General features: G+C 37.3%; 1 protein-coding gene and 1 long non-coding RNA gene across 2 annotated transcripts in view; one reads left to right on the forward strand and one right to left on the reverse strand.

Moving 5' to 3' along the window:
- LOC146396026 (uncharacterized) overlaps nt 1-22514 on the reverse strand; it is a 157569-nt gene that overhangs the window by 95856 nt on the left and 39199 nt on the right. The gene's annotated exons all lie outside the window — the stretch shown is intronic.
- The window catches only part of PPP1R1C (protein phosphatase 1 regulatory inhibitor subunit 1C), a 140451-nt gene that overhangs the window by 69980 nt on the left and 47957 nt on the right, over nt 1-22514 (forward strand). Inside the window, exon 4 of the mRNA XM_021075102.2 lies at nt 267-327. Within this exon, the coding sequence (XP_020930761.1) occupies nt 267-327 (61 nt within the window). The remainder of the gene's footprint in view (nt 1-266; nt 328-22514) is intronic.

Consider the following 22514-nt stretch of genomic DNA (forward strand, 5'->3'; position numbering starts at 1 on the left):
ATTAATGTTACTAGGTGAGAAAGTAAAAATAGTAATTTCAAGACTACAATGGATGAAGAGTTTTATGATAAAATAGACACTATAGCTTCATATATCTCATAAGACTATGATATTGGTGATCATATATATGATTAAAGTTCTATTTTATGGCAGAGAGAAATCATAAAGTATATGGTATACGGTACAGTGTTTGTTTCCCTCAGAGGGCTGATGGCATTGAACTTTTTATCCAAATATAAGACTTTTACTTTTTTCTCTTTATCCAGTCACAGAATGCATCCCCTAAGCAAAGAAAGCAGAGTGTGTACACACCACCCGCCATGAAAGGTACTGTTCAGGTACTGTTTTGGGTTGTGAGTGTTGAGTGCATGGATGACAGGTGGTCTGTTCTCAGTCATCATATACTTGCTTATAAGCTAAATCTAATCTCAGTTCTACAAAGTGATAATATGACTTTGTTATTTGAAACCTAATTTCATCAAGAATGAAATAGGTGGTTGAAGAAGGGACAAATACAGATGTCTCAAAATCTCAGTCTAGAAATTCAGATTTTCCAAAATAATACCAAAAGTTTTCTTTTAGCTTTCCTCATGTGTTTTCCTTGGAGAGATCTTTCCAGAATCCCTAGTTACTCCTGCCAATTTTGGCAGGTGATTATCATTTTTTTTTCTTGGATTAAGCAAAGTATGTTTTGAATTTCAGAGATATAATGTAAAATATTGCTTCATTGCCCTGTGTCAGGAGCAGCTCTAAGGAACCCAGTCAAACAGCTATTAGCTGTATATGTAACAGCTGTTGAAATAACAACTAAGAAGGCTAGCTCGGATTCCAGCATTCTCCCAGAATTCCTCCCCACCCCCCCACCTCCCGCCACAAATTAGAACTGCTAAAAGAACATCTAAGTGTATCAGGATTTTGCCCCACATCAATTCCAGGGAAGGCTTCTTTTTCTCACACAGCAGTATTCCTGACATGAGGCAGAGTGTGCCCAATCTGGTAGCTCATGTTCCAGTCTGGCACTTGGGCTGTTGGCTTAGTGGCTCATCATGCAGTCGTCCAGCTCAGTTTCAACAACAGGAGAGGCCAGCTGAGCAGCTTCCTCTGGAGTCTGGAGAAATGTCTAAATTGGGAGTGAAAGTTTCCACTCTGTATTCTCTCTAGATTTGGGGCCTTTAATAGCTACTTTCCATAAATTTCCTTCCTGTGCAGCTATAAAATGCCATGTTTGCTTGTTCATAAGACTGCAGTAAATAATGCAGTCATCAGCATTGTGGTTCATTCCAGGGTAATATTGCAACTATCAGACATCTCTCTCTCAAGACCAGTGTAATCATTTTGAAGATATTTTCTCTTTTGGAAATCATCTTGTACTTTGAAGACACAGTTTTGGCAGGAATGGGCCCCCAGGAAAGATATATGTTCACTAGTTTAATGATTTCCTCTGTTCTATTTTAAGTTAGTTTAGCTAAATAAAGTAAGACTGTTCTCATGTCCTTAAAGAATAATAGTACTGTTTTTAAAGGAAAATCTTAAAATCAAACCCCAAGGGCTCATAGTTTTCATTATATTTAGCTCTCAAATATCATAAGAATGTGGGATGCTAACATTTAGGGAAGCTAGTCATATTGCACATTTTTTACACATAACCTTACTAGTGTTGAGCTTTTCAAGATGTTCATTCAATGATAATCACTTTTTGGTCACGAGTTAAAGGCTTGAGAAAGCACAGTAATTCTTTCATGAGGCTATTGGGGTATAATTACAAGGCACTTAGGTCCTCATTTATATAACCAGTAAATTCTTAGGAAAGTCTGCTTCTTCCTCTTTTTTTTTTTTCTGTTTAGGGCCACACCCGTGGCATGTGGAAGTTCCCAGGCTAGGGGATGAATTGGAGTTGTAGCTAATGGCCACAGCCACAGCCACAGGAGATCTGAGCTGTGTCTGTGACCCACCTCACAGCTGGCGGCAACTCCAGATCCTTCAACCCACTGAGAGAGGCCAGGGATCAAACATGCATCCTAATGGATACTGGCCAGGTTCCTAACCTGCTGAGCTACAGTGGGAACTCTGACCTGCTTCTGATAAAAGAGGCAGGAGAGCTAAATTCACATGTTTTATTCAGTCTACCTGTCCCTTAGAGCTAGAAATTAATATTTCAAGACAAAATTAAGCAATGGTAATACATGGTACATTATGAGCACATTAAGAAGCTTCAGTTATAAGAAAGATGAATTAGCAAGGGAAATGTTACTGAAAAGCAAAATCAATAATATGATTGCTCTGAAATGGACAATTCTTCCAATTGCAGTGGAACATGCAATTATTTTCTTTAATTTTATGGAAGTATATTTGATTTATAATGTGTTAGTTTCAGGTATACAGCAAAGTGAATCAATTATACATATACATATACAAATATACACACATATATCCATTCTTTTTCAGATTCTTTTCCTATATAGGTTATTATAGAATATTGAGTAGAGTACCCTGTGCTATACAATAGGTTATTGTTATTTACTTTATATATAGTAGGAACATGCAATTTTTTAGCCATACCCCACAGCATGTGGAAGTTCCTGGGCCAGGGACTGAAACCATGCCACAGGAGGGGCCCAAGCTGCTGCAGTGACAATGCTGGATCCTTAACCCCCTGTGCCACAAGAGAACTCCTGAAACATGCAATTCTTAAGTGTAAAAAAATTTGCTGGGAGAGCAAAGTAGCACCAGATGTGATGAATAGTTCTGAAAGAAACTGCTCTGACCAAATGACCAACTAGGGCTTCCTAAACGACTCAGTAACTGATTAGTAAAATGAAACAAAACAAAGCAAGACAAAACAAACGAGGTAGACTCCTTCCTTCTCTTGTATTAGGTTGTAAGGAGTTACTGGATAGAGAGGCCAAAGTGACAGGACAGAAATGCTACATCTCACCTATACCATTTCAATTAATGTCCAGACAGACCAGTCTCCTATCTCCTACAATTATTTGTGTTTTCCCCTTTCAGTTACTATGGTATTTATGGCCCCGCCAGGTTTCAGGCAGCAGAGACAGATCCAGGTTACCTCTTGTGATGAAGATTTTGTATGAAGGTGCAGGGAGGGGTAGGGAGGGGTTAAGAAACAGAGAAGAGGAATCCATTTTAATAGGTACACTGTCAGCCCTGATAGGCTGACGACCTCCAAATTCATATCTGCAGCCTCAACATATTTCCTGAACTTCACACTCCCAATTCTAGCTAGCTACCAAATTTTTTCACTTGAATGAATGGAATCCAAAGAAGCTTCTCAAATTTAGTATGTCTCAAACCAAACTCAATGGCTCTATTTGGGGTTTTCCCCATCTCAGTGAACTGTATTCTGCTGTTGAGAACAAAATTTTTGCATAATCCTTGACTGTTTCCCCTTACACAATCCATCATACACTCTTGTAGTTCTAATTTCAAGATGCGCCCTAGTTATTTTCCATATCTTCCACTGCTACTACCTTGTGTGAGCCACCATTCTTTCTTGCCCAGGCTGCTTCTATCCCTAACCCTCTACAATCTAGTCGCCAGACACAAGCCCGGGTAATTCCTCTAACTTGCAAATGTGATCATGCCAGCCCCTTGGTCAAAATCCTCAAAAACTTCCTGTCACATTAAGAATAAAGTGAAAAACCCAATTATGGCTTATGAATCCTTGAATGAACTGTTCTGGTGCCCCTCTCTGATCTCATTTCCTTTCACTCTGCCCCTTCTTCACTTAGGTTCAATGTCATGGACTTTTTCACTATTTATAAACATCTCAAACACACGTCTGTATCAGAGAATTTGTACTTCCATTTTCTCTCCTTGAAAAGCTCTTTATCAACTGGCCTCTCAAATGGCTCAGCTAATATTACCTCCTCACAACACTGCCTTAATTTTTTCCACAGCACTCATCATGTACCTAGAATGAGGTATCCATGACAACCCCCTAGTACAGTTCCTGGTACATAATAGACGCTCAGTAAAAACTTGTTGAATAAATGAACTGTAATAAACTGGGGAATCTAGCCACATTGTCAATCTGCTCAGAAGAGGATATCTCTTAAACCCTGTTCTACTAATTGTCATACTTGTGACTCTGCTTCTGTTTCCTTTGCTTCTCTCTCTACTTGATCCTCCCTTAATTCTTATGTTCCTAATTATCAGTATTCTTTTGTTTGCCTTGTTTTACTTTTCTCCACTCTCTTCCCCCTATGGTCAAAGGGAAAACCTGATTTGGAAAATTAATTGCTATCCAGAATGATTCATCAGTTTGGCTGGATTTTTAAGAAAGGTTATCTCATGGACTGCTAGAACAATTAGGTGATTGCTTCTGACTAGGGCCTGGTTCCTCTAACAATTAGTTTGTGGCCAAGGTGGTAGCATCATATGACAAACTTGGCAATGTAAATAGAAGAATCTGGATAGGGCTCTTGTCCATTAGAGATGTTTCATGGCTTGTCCAGTACATTTACTCTTAGAAAGTAATAATAAATTTAGTACTTGGTCTCACCACCTTTCTAGTCATACCATTATAGTTACTCAAAGTTGTCAAGGAGCTTAAAGGTTAACTAGTACAACTATCTAGTAATGCATTGAACATTGCTTCCATTTTTTGCCACTGCATCTAATCTCAGGGTATCAGATTGTCTATGTTCTCTTGAAGATTTTAAATACTAGGCCTGGAGTAGAGCCAGATAATCAAAAGTTCCAGGTGATTCTGTTGTAGCAGGTCTACAGATTGACCAGATTCAGATATCCAGTCACCTCCCTAACATGTCTTTCTTATGTCATAGGACAGTAGCTCATAGAGATCAAAGATCATGAGATCAAAGTTAGCATATTTGAAACAGACCTTTTGACAGCAATTTGTCTTTCACTGCTCCCCTTCTCAGGAAGTAATCTTCATCTGCTTAAGTGCTTACTCCTGAGTTCTAGGAGCCTCTAGTGACACTCTCCCTCTCCGTGGCTCTCTTGGTTAGCAGAGAACCAGGTCCTATGGATTGTATCCCATTAGTACCTCGCCCACCTTCCCTTCTTCTGTCTCCAATACTGCCACCATAATTCAAGTCACAGTCATCTCTTTGCCAGGACGTAATTGTTTACTCTCCATTCAGCCTCTCGCTTCTTACTTCCTGTTTGTTTTCTATACTGTAGCCAAAGTGAAATTTCTAAAACACAGAAGTGATTATGCCACTTCCTTTGTTAAAACTCTTCAATAGCTCCTCTTTGCCCTTAGATAAAATTTCTATTCCAGAGCAAAATTTAGAAAGCTTACTGCTCTATGACTGCAGTCTGCCTTCTCTTTCCCTCACCCACCAGGTCCCAGGCACACTGGCATTCTGTCATCTTCCAAATGCACCAAGTTCTTTCCTGAAAGAGTTTGTATACATTCTCATCTAGAATATTTGCCCTTGCCTTCTTCTTTTTTTTCTTTTAGGGCTGCACCTGCTGCATAGGAAATTTCCCAGGCTAAGGGTCTAATCTGAGCTACACAGCCAGTGGCTGATACTACAGTCACAGCAAAACTATATCTGAGCCACGTCTGCAGCCAACACCACAGCTCACAGCAACACCGGATCCTTAACCCACTGAGAGAGGCCAGGGACTGAACCTACACCCTCATGGATCCTAGTATGGTTCATTAACCACTGAGCCATGAAGGCAACTCCCTTGTCTTCATTCTTTATTTGGCTAGCTCCTACTTATCATCAAAGCTCTGTCCTTAAAGGTCAGATCCTTGAAAGGCGCTTTCCCTAACCCTCCATTCTGCCAAGACCAGCTCAGCAGGATGGGGCTGAAGAATGGGTGCTATGGAACTTAAGGAAAAAAAGTTAACATAAAACAAGACACAGAGACATTTATCTTAAGTAAAGGTGGGAACCAGGGGACTCAAGGTCTCAGGGACCAAGAGCCCTGCCTCAAGAAACCACACTGCTTTTATTGTGCTCTTGAGGATTATGTCAAGTGAAAAGGGGGTTGTGGGTGCAGGATATAATTTTTTTTTATTATTTTATAAATTCTTTTATTATTTTAAAAGTCACTTAGCTGGTAGATGGTTAAACTTTTACTCTAAACTTTAGGCATTTAAGAATCATTAGCATTTGAGTTAGCTGTCTATGCATAGCATTTCAGAGAATCCTCACTATGCTTCAGCAAACCGGCATGCCTATTTGCGGCATGCCTATTTGCGGCAACCTTGTGTGCCTAGGTTTGCACCTTGGTTCTTTTTGCTAATGCATATTCTGCTAACGACCACTCATAAACCACTTGGCCATGAGGTTCCTCTTTCTCTTTTTCTTTAGAGGACATACCATGCTTGTGCAAATGGCGTGCCAATCTGCACAGGTCCAGCGTGCCTAGACCAACGTATTATGTTCTCATTCAGCTGACCCTGCGAATAACCCATGCTTTAGGTCTTTGTTCTTAAGTCATTTACCATCACCGTGACTGTTTCTCAAGCAGGAAGACGGGACAAAGTAAGGAAGGACAAGATGGAGTTTTTAGCAAAGGAGGCTAAGAAAATATTATAAAAACATGTCTCGCAACACATTCTAAATTATCTATAGCTATAAACTCTATTGGTAGTTATTCATTCTCTATAGTTCTTTCATTGCAAGTAATCATAATGTTCAACTTTTTATTTAGTGTCTCTCTCTCCAACCAGACCAGAAGTAATCCATATGGCAGCAGTGACAGTGTCACTTTTGTTCATTACCTTACCTACAGGGCTTAACATAATGCTTAAGACATAAGCAGTGCTTATACATATACTTTTAAATAGTTTTTAAAAATGTGCCCAACACTACTTTGGTGAATGAATCATTTCCTTAGGGTGTTTACCTTCTCTCTGGTCTACTAAAAAGATCTCTTTTTCTTTTTTAAATTGAAATTTATATTCATGGATTCTTGTTCTATATCTTGTTGCTATTTGTGATAAATTTTAAAATGACAACTATCTGAATATTCCAATACATCTATCAGGTCCTTGCTTCACCCCTAATTTGTCTTTCCAGATTAAAACACTTCAATATCAATTATGCCTGTCCTTTCACATTCATTCTTGATCTCCTAATAAGCTTCACTTTGCCTATATCATTCTAGAAGTACATCATTCAAAATCAACTTATATTTAAGTTGTGGTCTGACCAGGACGGAAAAGAGACTAATTATGCCTGTCACCTCCTTCATCCAAGATAATCTAATTCCATTAATGCAACCCCAAATTGTATTAGCTTTTTTTCTGGCAGTCATATACATTAGTGACAAATAGTGAGCTTACAATAAATTCAAAACTCCCAAGTTTTTCATGTCCTCTTCTTAAGCTATATTGTTTATGATGTGTTCCTCACTTTAAAATTATCTTTTTTTTTAACCAAAAAGCAAGGTAGTGCTGTCATCCCAATTGAATTTTGCCTTGTTAGTGTCAGGCTGTCACATGAACATGCCATATTTTGTATCATGAGTCCATCATCTATTCTATTCTCTATTATCTCAATTGTGTATCATCCACAGATTACATAAATTTATCCTTGGTATTTTTTGGCACATCTATAATAAACATATCAAACAGAACAGGACAAAGACAGGTCTGTAGCAGACATAGTTCCCTCTAGTTGACATTGATTCCCCTGAAAGCCATCTTTTAACCAGTTATCAAATGGACTTGTTCTGTTAGGTTTCTATCCCTTGAAACCAGAGGATATTAGGAAAACTCTCGTTAGACACATTATTATATTTCAGATATGGTGTGCTGATCACATTTTTTTCATCTATATAGATGAGTCATAAATTTGTAATGTATATTATGCATAAAAATGACAAATTGAAGTTTGCATAGAAAACTTTTCCATTACCCTATATAACACAGTACTTCATAATTATTTAAGTAGAAAGTTCTGAAGATTATCAGAAAAATGATAGCTGACAACTGAATACCCATGTGACTTCTCTGGTGTTTATATGGTGGCCAGCCCTGTAATTTACAGAACAGCCAATTAAATTATAGTTGGATAGCTTGAATCATGTTTTCAGAAAAGCAAAGTAGGTTTAAATCTTGGGGCAGGAAATAGCTGACTCATTTCCACTCCCATTTTGTGTGTGTATGTTTTACTGGAAGACAAATGCCTTCAACTAAAGACAGAAAAGCAAGGGCTATCAATTTAAAAGGAAATATGAAAGTGAAACAAAGCAGCTGACAGAAAAACAGCTTTGTAGATCAGGACAGCTAGTATTACATGGCCATTCTTAATGCATAGCAAGTCAGATTTTTCATGGACATCCGAAAAAAATCTTCCTCTCATTCTTCATACTTTCTTAAAAAGAAAAGCTTAGCTACTTCAATGTCCAGAGACTGTTCTTCTGACATGACCAGTAGGTCTTCCCTGAACGTTTGCAGCACTGTAGCCTCTACTTTTTTTTTTCTCCAAGGGTGGTTGTGATCTTGATATATTATCTCAATTTAGCCTCTTTTCATAATAAAGCAATAAACGCAAATAAAGAATAACCCAGGGAAGGAAATAAACTGGCCCAATAAAAAGGCTAAAGTGGATTTTGGAGGATGGTAGGTGACAGTGGCAAAGACATCCCATGCAATATTAACTGTAGGATTATCTTCAAATCGAGGAAAGCCATTGGTCATGATAATTTAATAGGATCCAGACATGAAAGGACATGGACCTTGGGGGTAAGCGATTGGTATTTAAACCTCAGTGACATCACTTACTAACTGTTCAGCTTTAGCAAGTCAAGGATTTTAAGCTGTCTCTTTTCTCTCAGTAAAATGTGTATGTGATACCTACCTCACAGGACTACTGTGGAGATAAAATGAAACAATATGCACAAAGAGCATGCTTAGAAAAGGCGCACACTATTTAAGATCTATTTTGAATGACTCCTTGAACCTTGGTTTAAGAGTCAGCCATATCCCGCCTTGTTTGCACTGAGCCTGCAAAATGGAAGCACGAAGCCCCACAGGAGAGACCAAGGTGGCATGAAAAGTCTTCATGAATAAAATACCTGCCAGATCTTTTCTGACATCCCAGTAGGAACTGAAAAGTCAGAGTTAGAGGTGCCTGATCCTAAAAATCATGTGGACAACCAAACCCTACAACACTCACTCCATCAATATCAAATAAAAGGCATTGATCCTTAACTGCCTCAATATCAAATAAAAGGCATTGATCCTTAACCTTTCACTTCCTTTTTAGCAAAATCCTATTTTGCTTCATTTCACCTGCCTCCTCCCCTCAGACATCACACCCCTCATTTCCCACCTACTAACAGACCCCCCCCAAAGATATTGACATTTAAATGAATAAATCTAGTATTTCAAAAAAGCTTAAGAACAAAGTGATGGTTGGTGGTGAATTTGGGGGTGCTAAAGAAGATTGTACAATAAATATTTCTAGCCAGAAGGGATCAGCAGGAAATCACATCATATAAATTCAGTCTACAAAGTAGGAACATAGGTAGATTAACAATGATTATATAGAACTATGATCAATGCACTCTTCCTGAGTTTGAAATGTTTTATAATTGCTATGAAAAAAAATATCAAAAGAAACAGACCAGCTGTAGTATCCTGTTTTATCATCACTTGCACATTGAAGTCAGGGAGAGAATGTATCAAGAGATTTTACCTTCTCATTAGGTAGTATCCATCACACTGAATTCTTTTTAAAAACATTTCTGTTCCTCTGTGGTTGTTCTACAGGTATTCATCACATTTGCCTTTCTAAATCTTGGCTTTTTTGTTTGTGCTGGCTCGGTTTATTTACTGTGCAGGGTGGGGCTTTTTAAACAACTCAAAAAACATTTTAACAGATTTCTAGATAACAAGGAACATTCTAAATATATACAAGCCTTTTCTTAACCCCCCCCCCAAAACCAAATATGCTTCTATTTCCAGATCTACTTCCTTCACATCTCTTCAGTTTCTTTTACTTACTAAGTTTTATGTTCATCTTTCCTCATATCTTTGAATTCAGAAGGTGGGGTCAGATTGGAGAACTGATTTAAGAATGCATCTTTCTTGGAAGTCACTAGGATGCCTTTTTTTCTGAGATCAACACTGAGAGAGAGTAAAGCAAGAGGAAAATGCCAGCAAGTATAAGTGGATTTAATATTTTACAGCATCGTCACACATTATTAGGTGAAGATCAAAAGGATCTTGAGATGGATTAGATTGCAGATTTGAAATTTGGGACAAGAAACTTAATCTTCTGTGGTGCCACTTAAATTTTGAAAAGGAGACCACTATTCATCACTATGGTCCCACTCAGGTGTCTATATACATTTTAAAGTAATCACTTAAATTCACACTCCTCTATTTAAATAACATACAACTTTTAAAAAGACTTCCTATCTTAGAAGCTGGGGAAGAGATGAAGTTTTGCACTTGGTTGGAACAGATTGTCAAGACCCAGTGTCTCTTACTGCCCTGCAGCACATATGAGTCTCCACTATGTATCAAGCACTACCTTAACGTGGTGTTGCTGCAGAGATAAAAGGCAAAATCCACACTCTCTCAAGAGACCATTGTGGAAGAAGTAACACACAAGTGGTCAGGTAGAGCACACCATGGTAGGTCCTTGTATACGGATTTGAGCGAGTGGATCAGGGGAGGTGAGGAGACCCATACTAGGTCTGGAGAACCAGAGGTTGAAATCTTTGTGATCACAGAGGGAACACTCAAATTTACAAGTGTCTGCAGAGTAAAATGGACTGAGTCATGGAAAAGTGGAACACACAGCTTACCATTTTCATTCCTCCTGTCATTCAAACTTGCAAAGCATTTAAGATGATACCACAACATAGCTAAACCCTGCAGGGATCATCACAAAGTACTTTGCTGCCATGAAAAGTCTAAAAAGACCCCACTAGGGGTTCTATTGTGGTGCAGCAGGTTAAGGATTAGCATTCCTGCTCTAGTATACGTTTGACCCCTGGCCCAGGACTTCCATGCCATGGGCAAGGCCAAAACATAAAAAAATTTAAAAAAAATTAAAAGGCCTCACTATTGACTATATAGACATGACTTACCAATGCATTTGGAAACCCTTGTGTATTTCCGTTTTTAATAGTCTGGTTCACATCTTTTTATTGTTAATAATTTAACTTCTAAAACAGGGCAAGTTCCAACTCAAATTATACTTTAAAAAATAAACTTTATATTTTAGAACAGTTTTAGAGTTATAGAAAAATCGTGATGATAATATATGGGTTCCCATAAATGCTACATCCCATTTTTCCTATGACATATAACTTATTTTAGTCCAGTACATGTGTTACAATTAAAACAATATTGATCTGTTAAGTAAAGTCCATATTTTACTCATATTTGTTTAGTTTTTACCTGCCCTTTTCTAATCTAGGAACCCATCAAGGACATTACATTTAATTATCATGTTTCCTTAGGTTTCTCTTGGTTGTGACAGTTTCTCAAACTTGTTTTTGATCACCGTGGCAGTTTTGAGGAGTATTGGTCAGGTACTTTCTAGAATATCCCTCTATTGGAATTTGTCTGATGTTCTTCTCATGAATTTGACTGGGGTTATAGGTTTTAGGGGAGAAAGACTGAAGATATAAAGTGACCATTTCATCACATGACATCAAGAGTACATGCCATCAACCTGACATCACGGTTGATGTTGACCTTGATCACCTGGTCAAGGTAGGGTTTGCCCAGTCTCCCCACTGCAGGGTTACTTTTTTTTCACAGTCCTTCCATATTTCATTCTTTGGAAGGAAGTCACCAAGAGTAGCTTATACTCTACTTCCTTGTAAAAAAAAATGTATCTACAAAAAGTTATTTTGTAAATACATTATAAAGTTTTTTTGGAATAAATTCCAAACAAATTAATTGGAATTCATTTTGTAAGAACATTTGTCTCTTCTCCATTTATTTACCTATTCAATCCCATTTATTTTTATTAATACAAACTCATGGATGTTTATTTAACACTTTGAGTACTAGTTTATTTTGTTGCTCACACCATTCATTATTGTGGGGTTTTTTTTGGTTTATTTTAGTATTCTCTTACTTTCCGGCACTACAAAGCTCATTTATATATTTTCTTCCCCAGTTTTAGAAAATCAGCTCTTTCTCCAAAGAGCCCTCAAATTATAAATTTTTTATTTGTCAGTATACTATCAAATATATGTTTGTTATCAGTTTATAGTTACTAAGAATAGAGAAATCTATCTCTTGCTCTGGTGAAATGTATGTACATTATATCCATTAGTGTTTAGAAGGGCTAATGTCACACTGTCAGCATGCTAAGACATAACACACTCCACTCTTATTAACACTAATGGCACTTCCAGGAAGAAAAAACAATGCCTATTAGTAGAGTAGGCAGATGGTGTCTGTACAGGCTTGCCTTCCTTCATTTAATACCTAATACAGTGTTCCCTGATGTTTTCTGGGATGAGATTTGTATTGATTCTTTATAGATTTGGAATTAGTAATACGTTTGCAGTCTTATTGGAGATTGGCCATTTGCTTTACTTAAAACAAAGATTTTAAAAAGTAATGTGTAAACACCTTATATTTGTGTAGCGCTTCAATAGATGCAATGTATTTTTGTATAATTTATTTATTCTTTACAAGAAACTATGTAAGGTAAGTAGGATCCTTTAGAGGAAAGTGAGGCTCACAGGTGATTAGAGTTCCCATGTATAAAGTCACTCTTCTTTACAAGGTCAAATTGTGACATGAGCTTTTTTTTTGCTTTTCTGTTGGAAGAGTTCATGATTCTTTTCCCATTTACCCATGTATCCTGTTTCCCCTAATTAAAATCAAGAGATCCTTCAGCCTTAAAATGTAATGGAATTTTTGAAAGATCTTTTATACAAAAATTCTTACAATATACTTTGTACCTCTTTAAAAAATAATTTTTACATTTTAACCTCACAGTATAGATTTGAATGTAACAACAATGTACTCAAACCAAGCTTGCCTCAATTTTCTCTCTCTCCAATCCACCTCTCCCCACTCCCACAGACAGCTGACCACACAAATCAGACCCTGTGAATTTTTCTTTGCAACCCTTCAAATGTGCAACCTATTGCTGTAGGACAAGGCTCCAGACATAATGTGCAGGGCTATTTACAATCTTGCCCCTCCCACCTGTCTAGCTGTACCTCCCACCACAGCTTCCTTTAATCTAGGCTGCAGCAATGCTGAACAGCATTTATTTCCTCAAAAACAGGTGGTTCCTCACCTCCATGTTTGTTCTTTAGCTTCATTTGCATAGATATCCTTTCTCTGAGCCTCTTACTTCTAAATCTTTTCAGAGGTGCTGCTTTGGTATTCAGAATGCATTATATCTACCTATTTGCATATATGGGTAATCCCCTCTGGCTATACTTAATTCCTTGGAGACAGGGCCAGTGTCTTATTTGTCTTTCAGGAGTATCTTATGTCTTCATTTGTATAGTAGAAAACTCTTAGTAAATGCTGAATCAGTGACTGAATAATCTTTCTGATTTAATTTTAGCCACATAGAAAAAGAAGTTATAAATTTCTGTGTTTTTTAGTCACTCATTACTCACTCAACTCACCCTCACTCATTCATTCTACAAACATTTATAAAATGCTTACTATCTGTCAGGGAGGTCATGCCTTAGGATTTTTTGATGAGAATAAGCAAAACATAGTCCTTCTCCATAGAAGAAACATAAATAGAAAAGAAAGTTGTATAAAAAATTAATATTCCATAAGATTGATATGAACAAACTGAAGAGGAAACCACTAGCTCTCCCTGTCACAAACAACAAAGACTTTACAAGACATAGGAACTTCATCTGATAAATGAAAGATGAGTAAGATTTTCACAGAGAACCTGAAGGGGTAGATTCCAGGCAAAGTGTTGATGCAAAGGCACACACAATGTGAAGGACAGATGAACCTGGAACATTGTGAGGCTGGGGGTGGAACCTGTGAAGAAGGGAACACAGAAGAGATGCTAGGGAGTGGGTCAAAGGTCCCTGTGCATACTCTTGGGAGCTGAGATTTTATGTTGAGACACAGAGCACTTTTGGACAATTTTTAAGATTACTTAATATGATACCCTGCTCTCTTGAGCGCCTTGAAAATGTGAAGGAGAGGCCAAGGGATTAAGAAGCTGATTCAGAGTTAATTTTTAAAGACTAGTCTACCTTAGATTTTATTTGCCTCAGTTAATCTGCCTGTTTGTGCTGTCCTTATTTTTATAAGAATGGCTAACCGTTAGTGCCAACCTCTTTTTCTTCTGTTTTAATGCATTTCAGCTTTCTAAATAGTATTTATGAGCTGTGAGAAGTTGAAGTACTTATCATATTATCTTTCAAAATAACTTAATGGAAATTCAATTAGAAATGTGTTATAAAATAAAAATGCCTATATAAATTGAGGGATGGGTTCTTAGTGGGACCAATTTAAGACAGGATCATTTTCTTACAAACATGCTGGGCTATGAATCTTTTCTAAACATTCTCCCTTTTAAGACATTATGTTCCTGTCTGAACCTCAAAAAATAAAAAAAAAAAAGAAAAGAAAAAACTATCTTGTGATAGGATGGGTTAAGAACAATTTTATTAATTCTTTTCTCTGTAGGTCCTCATGACAAAATACCCTGCATTTCAGTTGTCGCAACAGGCAGCTCTCACTGTGCAGAATATGTATTATGGGGTAGTAAATGTATCAGCATTGCTGTCAATCAATATGCAAATACTTATTAAACTTGAACTTTGTGCAAAGCTCTGAGTTATGTGTTAGACAAATGAACCACCAAGTTCTAAAACACTCTAGGTCAAATTTTGAGGAAGGTATAATGTTTGAGTGTTTTCATTAAGAGGCAAAATACCCAACAGATGCAGGGATTCCAAAGATTAGTTTCAGGAAATTACTAGGCCCACATGATAAACAGTATGTGATAAGCATTGAATGTATCTTCTATATCCCTTCCATTCTGGTATAATTACCAATGGGAGAGCCATGCTGTGCTTCCCTTATCCTTGATAAATATGCCAAAGCTACTTCTTTTTCTTTTTTCCCCTTAACATTCCAAACTAAAGTTTACCAAAGGGGAAATGTGGGGGAGGGGAGGGATCAATTAGAGAATTGATATATACACATTAGTGTATATAGAACAAACAGGTAACAGGGACCTGCCGTATAATAGTGGGAAATTTACTCAGTACTATGTGGTAACTTGCATGAGAAGAGAATCTGGAAAGAAATAGACGTATGTATAACTAATTTACTTTGCTGTATGCCTGAAATTAACACAATTTTGTAAGTCTACTATATTTCAATACAAATTTTATTTATTTATTTATTTATTTATTTATTTATTTATTTATTTATTTATTTATTGTCTTTTTGCCATTTCTTGGGCCGTTCCCGCGGCATATGGAGGTTCCCAGACTAGGGGTCCAGTTGTAGCTGCTGGCTTACACCAGAGCCACAGCAACGCGGGATCCGAACCGCATCTGCAACCTACACCACAGCTCACAGGCAACGCTGGATCCTCAACCCGCTGCACAAGGCCAGGGATCGAACCCGCAACCTCATGGTTCCTAGTCGGATTCGTTAACCACTGCCCCACGACAGGAACTCCAATACAAATTTTAAAAATAACTTTAAAAAAGAACTGTTATTCACTGCACTTGAGTAATTTTGTAAAATTTTATTCTCGAAACAAAACTTAAAATGAGTGTATTGATTTCCAACAAGCTATCTTAGAGCAAGGTTCTCATATGCTTTTCTCCATGTAATAGCAAAAGACAATCTCAGCTTTAAATACAGCTGGACTAGAATTGATAAAAGGACTTTGAGGGTTGGAAATGTCATCTGGCCCCTTCTGAATCCAAGGCCATCACTCAGTTGCCGTGAGCTGTGGTGTAGGTCGCAGACACAGCTCGGATCCTGCGTTGCTATGGCTCTGGTGTATGCTGGCGGCTACAGCTCGGATTAGACCCCTAGCCTGGGAAACTCCATATGATGTGGGTGCGGCTCTAGAAAAGGCAAAAAGACAAAAAAAAAAAAAAAAAAAAGCGTATTGGTCCTCCTAGACCCTGGCAATCTAGAAGCAAATAAAAAAACGTAAGCAGGAGTAGTAACAAGTAAAACGACTGCGAGAGATGTGAGAACTGGCTGTCTGAGGAGGAAAGCAGCAGAAATACTGCAAGTTACACAATTACATCACTGTGTAGGACAAGATGACCAAAACAGTGACCTAGATTCATTCAGAAGAAAAGTTGTACTATTTTTTAATGTAATATGCATTTTAAAAGGCAGGAAAGTGAAAGTATGCAATGAAAGATTTAAAATTCCACTTTTTTTTTTCTGAGTTTCTTCTCAGGGTGGTGTGTAACCCACAGTATGTGAAAATACAAGTGTGAATAAGATCTTATCCTTTTCAGAAGCCTTTCTCTCCACTCCTATGATCTTCTACAGTTGCCACTACAGGGAGAATGTGAACTACAGGAAATGGGGAGAGGTCTCAAGCTCAGTGGCTCATAAACTAGTGTTCTGGTCATTTGAGAATATTAGGAAGGATATGAAAACAAACTTGGCCTATGTAGCATTTTGCCTAGGTCAGTACTTTACCACATAACATGTGGCGGAGATTTCTTTAAAAATCTTTCTCAGAAATCTAAAGGTGAACACTGGCTTCTAAAATGTCTTCCAGTCCCTACAAAGCATTTCATCTTGTTTAGAAAGTTGAAAGGGTCATGTTGAAACAACAATAAATATTTTTATTTTTCCTTTTGGAGTTGTAAACTCTGGAGACAAATTACCAATGGCATATTGATTCACTGTCATAGATAACCACATTGAAATGCTATTTTATGGGCTATTCTGAAAACAATTAATAACTAGAGTAATAATATTCTTCCATACTATGATACTTGGAGAAATATTTCATCTAATTTAAATTCTTGTTGATCCTTTACCCTATATCCATTTCATATGACTATGAAGTCTAATCGGCTTAGTTCATATTTTGAAGACAGCTTCTATTTTGGGTTCATTTGATTATCTCTAGATTATCAGTTTTGCCTCAACTTACAGTAGTTCAATAAACAATATATTTTGTGTGTTGAAAATTATCTAGGATAACTGTAATTGAGCAAAGGCTCCCGTGGCTCATGCAGCAAAAAGCCAAACTCTGACAATAAGTATTTGCAGCAAAGTGTTTATTTTCAGGGAACCAAGCAAGAAGAATGGGCCACTCATGCTTTAAAGACACAAACTCAGAGTTCTTATGGTGGCTCAGTGGTAATGAACCTGACCAGTATCCATGAGGAGGCGGGGTTGATCCCTGGCCTTGCCCAGTGGGTTAAGGATCTGGTGTTGCTGTCGGGTAGGTTGCAGATGCGGTTCGGATCAGGTGTTGCTGTGGTTGCGGCATAGACCGGCAGCTGTAGCTCTGATTCGAGCCCTAGCCTGGGAACTTCCATATGCCATGCGTGTGGCCCTAAAAAGTCAATAAATAAATAAATAAATAAATAAATAAATAGAACCAAAGTCCCCAGTGGCATTCAGGCAAGGGTTTTTAAAGACAGTATTAAGGGAAAGGATCTAGGATGTGTAATCAGCTCATTGATCTTCTGATTGGTTGGTGGTGAGGTAACAGGATGTTATTTAGAGAATCTCAACCTCTGGTTCCAAGAGATTTACATGCTTGTGATCAGCATGTAGCCACCATCCTCCACTAGGTGGGGGTCTTGGTTTCTATAGAATAACTCAAAGATAAGTGTCAGATTATTACCTATATTCCTTCAAGAGGAACTATGAGTCCTGTGAGGCTATTGTCCTAATCATTAACTGCTTGAATCTGCCCTTTGGAACTCAGGAAAGGCCTAGGAAACTAAAGTCCCAAGAAACAAGGGCTTTTGTATCTGGGAAAGCCCCACAGGTACTGCTTGGTTTCAGTCCCTCTTTTTCTTTGTTATTCCTCAATCCTCAGAGAAACAGGGGCAGGGCAAGAAAGAGAACAAAGTTTTAGATAGGGGGCAATCATAAATTCAGCAGGAGAACCCAGGTTCATGATCATGCTAACCATATAAAACAATAGATCACAATATAAATTTTGGTGGTGGCCAAAAAAGGTTTTAAGAAAGTGATTAAAATATATTTTATGTTTAAGTGTGTATTTATGTGTTATTTATACTTAGTAGTTAAAATTTAGTTTCACTATTTATTATTTTGATGTTTGTCTTGGAAAAAATGTATTCTATTATTGTGGGAATTACTCTGGATATTTTGGGACAGTTCTTAGTGGCTTTTAGGATTTTGAACTTCTAGAAGAATGGGACAAGAGGGGAAGTCTTCTCCTCCCATCTGGTCATCTTGTTAAAAATGACAAACAAAAGGTAAATATCCCTACCTTTCATGTTATGGAAGGAATAATATATGTAAAAATCAGGTACAGAGAATGGAAGGAAGGAATATTGGATCTGAGATTTCCTGCACTGCTCCCCTTCCATGCTTTAAGCCCTGATAGTTAATGTAGCCAGAGCTCTCCTAAATCTTCTGACCCTATTATTACTCCTTGATGTAATTCCTCCTCTAAACAATAAATTAATTAGCACTTGTGCAATAATTACCTCCAGAATATTTCTGTATTAATCTTTTCCAGTTATGTATGCCTGTGGTCTCTTGTTTATGTGATTTTCTTTGACACTACAATTTTTTTGCTATTAAGTAATTCAACTGGATATTAAATAATGCACCTGTAAATCCTTTCTAGCATGAAGAAATATGGGAGAGAGATTTCGTTTGCCAAAGATTCTGAGGCTGTTTGATAAGGTGGATCTCTGAAGAGTCCTTTGAACTAATCGTACTCATCCTACACATTGTGAAAAATAATAATAGAATTAATTTTACTTTGGGCTTTCTTAGACAGAGGTAGGCAAAGTGTCATTTGACTATTATTTAATTAACCTTCTATAATTTCTTGGGCATACAGAGGCATTCTCCAAGTAATGAAAACAAACACAAAAAATCTATTTTCAAGTTTTTCAAGAAGTACAACATGAATATACATCTGATAATGAAAACTAAAACTCTCCTTATCTCAAAGAAATGCAAAGCATGGCAAAATATATTTCAAGTTTCATATAACTTAAACATTGCTAGAATAAGCTATTTCTTTTTCTTCTTTTTTTTTTTTTTTTGTCTTTTTGCCTTTTCTAGGGCCGCTCCCAAGGCATATGGAGGTTCCTAGGCTAGGGATCTAAACGGAGCTGTAGCCACTGGCCTACGCCAGAGCCACAGCAACAGGGGATCCAAGCCACGTCTGTGACCTACACCACAGCTCATGGCAATGCAGGATCCTTAACCCACTGAGCAAGGCCAGGAATCAAACCTGCAACCTCATGGTTCCTAGTTGGATTCGTTAACCACTGTGCCACAACAGGAACTCTGAAATAAGCTATTTCTTAATAATTTGAAATATCATGAATTTAAATAATTTCAAGTGTAAAGATACATTTTCTAAGAGCTCAACCATGATCAACTGGAGAAATGCCTGCATGTTTTTAATTTTAATGCAAATTAATTTTAATTAACATATAAACTTAAAAATTGATGAAAAACATTCCAAAAGTAAATATTACTGGGCCCTGCTGTCAATGCCAAAGCTATCTTTCATCTTATTAAGATTAATTAATTGTTGGATCACCACAGGTCCCCAGTTCTACTTGTAAGGCCAAATAAAAGAATTCTTTGCATTTATATCTGCATTCTTAGTTTCCACACAGTCATTTTAATCCCTTATGATTTTTGAAATAAATATATTTTTGCATGTAATTATATAATTACTCAATAGACCAAAACAGATCCCATGGAGCCACTTGTGTGTGCCATGTAAATAATGTTATGTTCTACCCCTGGTAATTGGCCAGTAGATCCCCCAGGAGTGTTTTGATCCTTTAAGTAAACACTATGTGGGCAAAGAGGGTTGTATTTTCTTCATTAGCAAAGAAACCAAAAAGAAGAGCTTCACATTCAGTGTTCATTACATCATTTTAAAAAGAACTGCTAGAGACCCTATAGCTCCCTCTGCTGGTTCTCGAAGTTAAAAAAGGACAGGTATAAAACAGTGTTAATGAACTAGAGCCTCTTAGGAGAAAAAAGGATAATTTTAGGTATTTGATGGGTTTAAATTAAAGAAATAAGCAACAGAAAGACTTTGCATTTTTATTTTCCTTAAGTTGTGAGCCACCCTACTCACTATAAGCCTTTAAATATTTTACCATTTTATATGCCTGTACTATAAAAAGCAGGCTCTAAAACAATGGTAATTTTTTTTTCTGAACTGCAAAAAAATAAGCTTTATGAGTCTTCTAAAATTCCCTTCTAAAAAATTCTGAAGTTGTGTTCAATCACATAGAACATAATTTTTATTTAAAGATGTCAATAGTTACACAATCTACAACCCAAACCCATTCATTTTTTGATATGGAGATAAGAAATGTAGTTGACCTTATAGACTTGTAGGTCCCATAAACCTATTAAATCAGGCTATAAAAGAAGCTAGGTAAACAGTATATTCTGATGAAGAGGATTTAGATAGTGAGTTATAGATATTGTCATAGATTATTACAAATAAATGCATGTCTTTGATAGCTCTCTTTTACTATGTATATAGTAAATGTATTTTAGTATATTAGGTTTTGACAAGACAGTAAACAATGGTTTTATAATCAAATAGCTAGATGGAGAAAAGTGGTTAAGGCCTAATGTTTATGTATTCTGAGCGACTGTCTGCCTCCAGGGAATATTGTGCTGTCTCTAGTTCTATGTACACAGGCTAGGTCACTCTTTATTACCAGGTAATAAAAAAAATAATTGAGGCAGTAGGTAATGGTTTAGTGCAAATGTCTGAAGCAAGAAAATCTGGGTTGAATTCTAGCTCTACTGAATTGTCTGACCTTGAGAGAGAACATTAAGGATGCCTCATCTGTGCTTCTCTTTCTTCACATATAAAATGCTGATATACAAATATACACTTAGTGTCAGCTTCCTAGAGTTGCCTTAACAAACTGCCACACACTTGATGGCTTAAAAGAGCAGAAATATATTTTTCACAGTTCAAGAGGCCAGAAGTCTGAAGTCAAATTATCAGCAAAGCCATGTTCCTACCAAAGACACCAGGGAAGAATCCTTCCATGTTTTTTCTAGCTTCTGGTGGCCAGCTGTTCCTTGGCATAAGGCAGCATAACTCCAACCCCTGCCTCTGTCTTCATGCGGCCTGCCCACTCTGTCTCTCTGTGTCTCCTCTTACTACTTATGAGAATATCAATCACTGGTTTGAGGAGACTGGATACCTAATCTTAATTACATCTTCAAAGACTCTTTTTCCAAATAAGGTCACATGCTGAGGTTCCAAGAAGACATGAATTTTAGACGGACAATATTCAATATTCAATTTACTGCATATCTCATGGGGGTAGTTTTTTTTTTTTTTTTTTTTTTTTTGTCTTTTTAGGGCCGCACCTGTGGCACATGGAGGTTCCCAGGCTAGGGGTCAGATTGGAGAATCAGAGCTGTAGCTGCCGGCCTATGCCACAGCCACACAGGATCCAAGCTGCAACTTCGACCTACACCACAGCTCTTGGCAAGGCTGGATCCTTAACCCACTGAGAGAGGCCAGGGATAGAACCTGCTTCCTCATGGATACCAGTCAGGCTAGTCAACCACTGAGCCACAACGGGAACCTCTCACAAGGGTAGTTTTGAGGATTAAATGAGTTAATGTAATTAAAGCAGGAGAACAATGCCTCTTACAGATGTTTTAAATATGGTGTCTGTAGTTCAGGTGATTTCACCCAAATTACAGCAGCCCAACTGTATCTGCTAGATGGCTTCCCTCGATGGCCTGCTGTGCCTTAAACTCAAGCCATCTAAAACTACTCTCATTTTCACTTCCAAATGAGAGGCACTGGATCCCCCAATTCCCTTTCCCTTTCGTCCTCTCCCTTTCGCCCATCCCTCCTTTCCCAAGGTTCAAACCTCAGCAAAGTTTATAATTTCTCCTTCTTTGTTGTCTCATTTAATCAACCACTTGGTCCTGTAGAGTGTACCTTGAAAGCAACCCACTTGTTATTTTTTCCCTCCCTTCTTCTTTTCCAGGGCTGGCCTTCGTTAACATTCACTCAGATGAGAAATAGCATCACATCATCACACAATAAATCACAGTGAACACACACACATATTTCAGAGAGGAGAAAAATCTATATTACCTTTAATTAATGTAATAGGTCTATTTAACGATTTAATGAAAAGTATGTCATTATATAATAACATGAATTTTTTTAATAGTTCTGCATGTAAACTGACTCTATTATAGAGAAAAGAGAATCTGTGGGGGGAAAGAAATTTTTTTTTACTATACTTCTAATCTATAAAATGTAAACAAAACATGAAAATCTAGCATAGATTATATATAGACATTTATAGCTTTGGCCTAAGTTTCCTTATTAGTAAAATGTGACTTAGGGAAAATTATT

This window comes from Sus scrofa, chromosome 15 (genome assembly GCF_054392235.1).
Source record: "Sus scrofa isolate SSC_HxYL_T2T_F1_AM1 chromosome 15, Sscrofa_HxYL_maternal_Yorkshire_Landrace_v2.0, whole genome shotgun sequence".
Lineage (NCBI taxonomy): Eukaryota > Metazoa > Chordata > Mammalia > Artiodactyla > Suidae > Sus > Sus scrofa.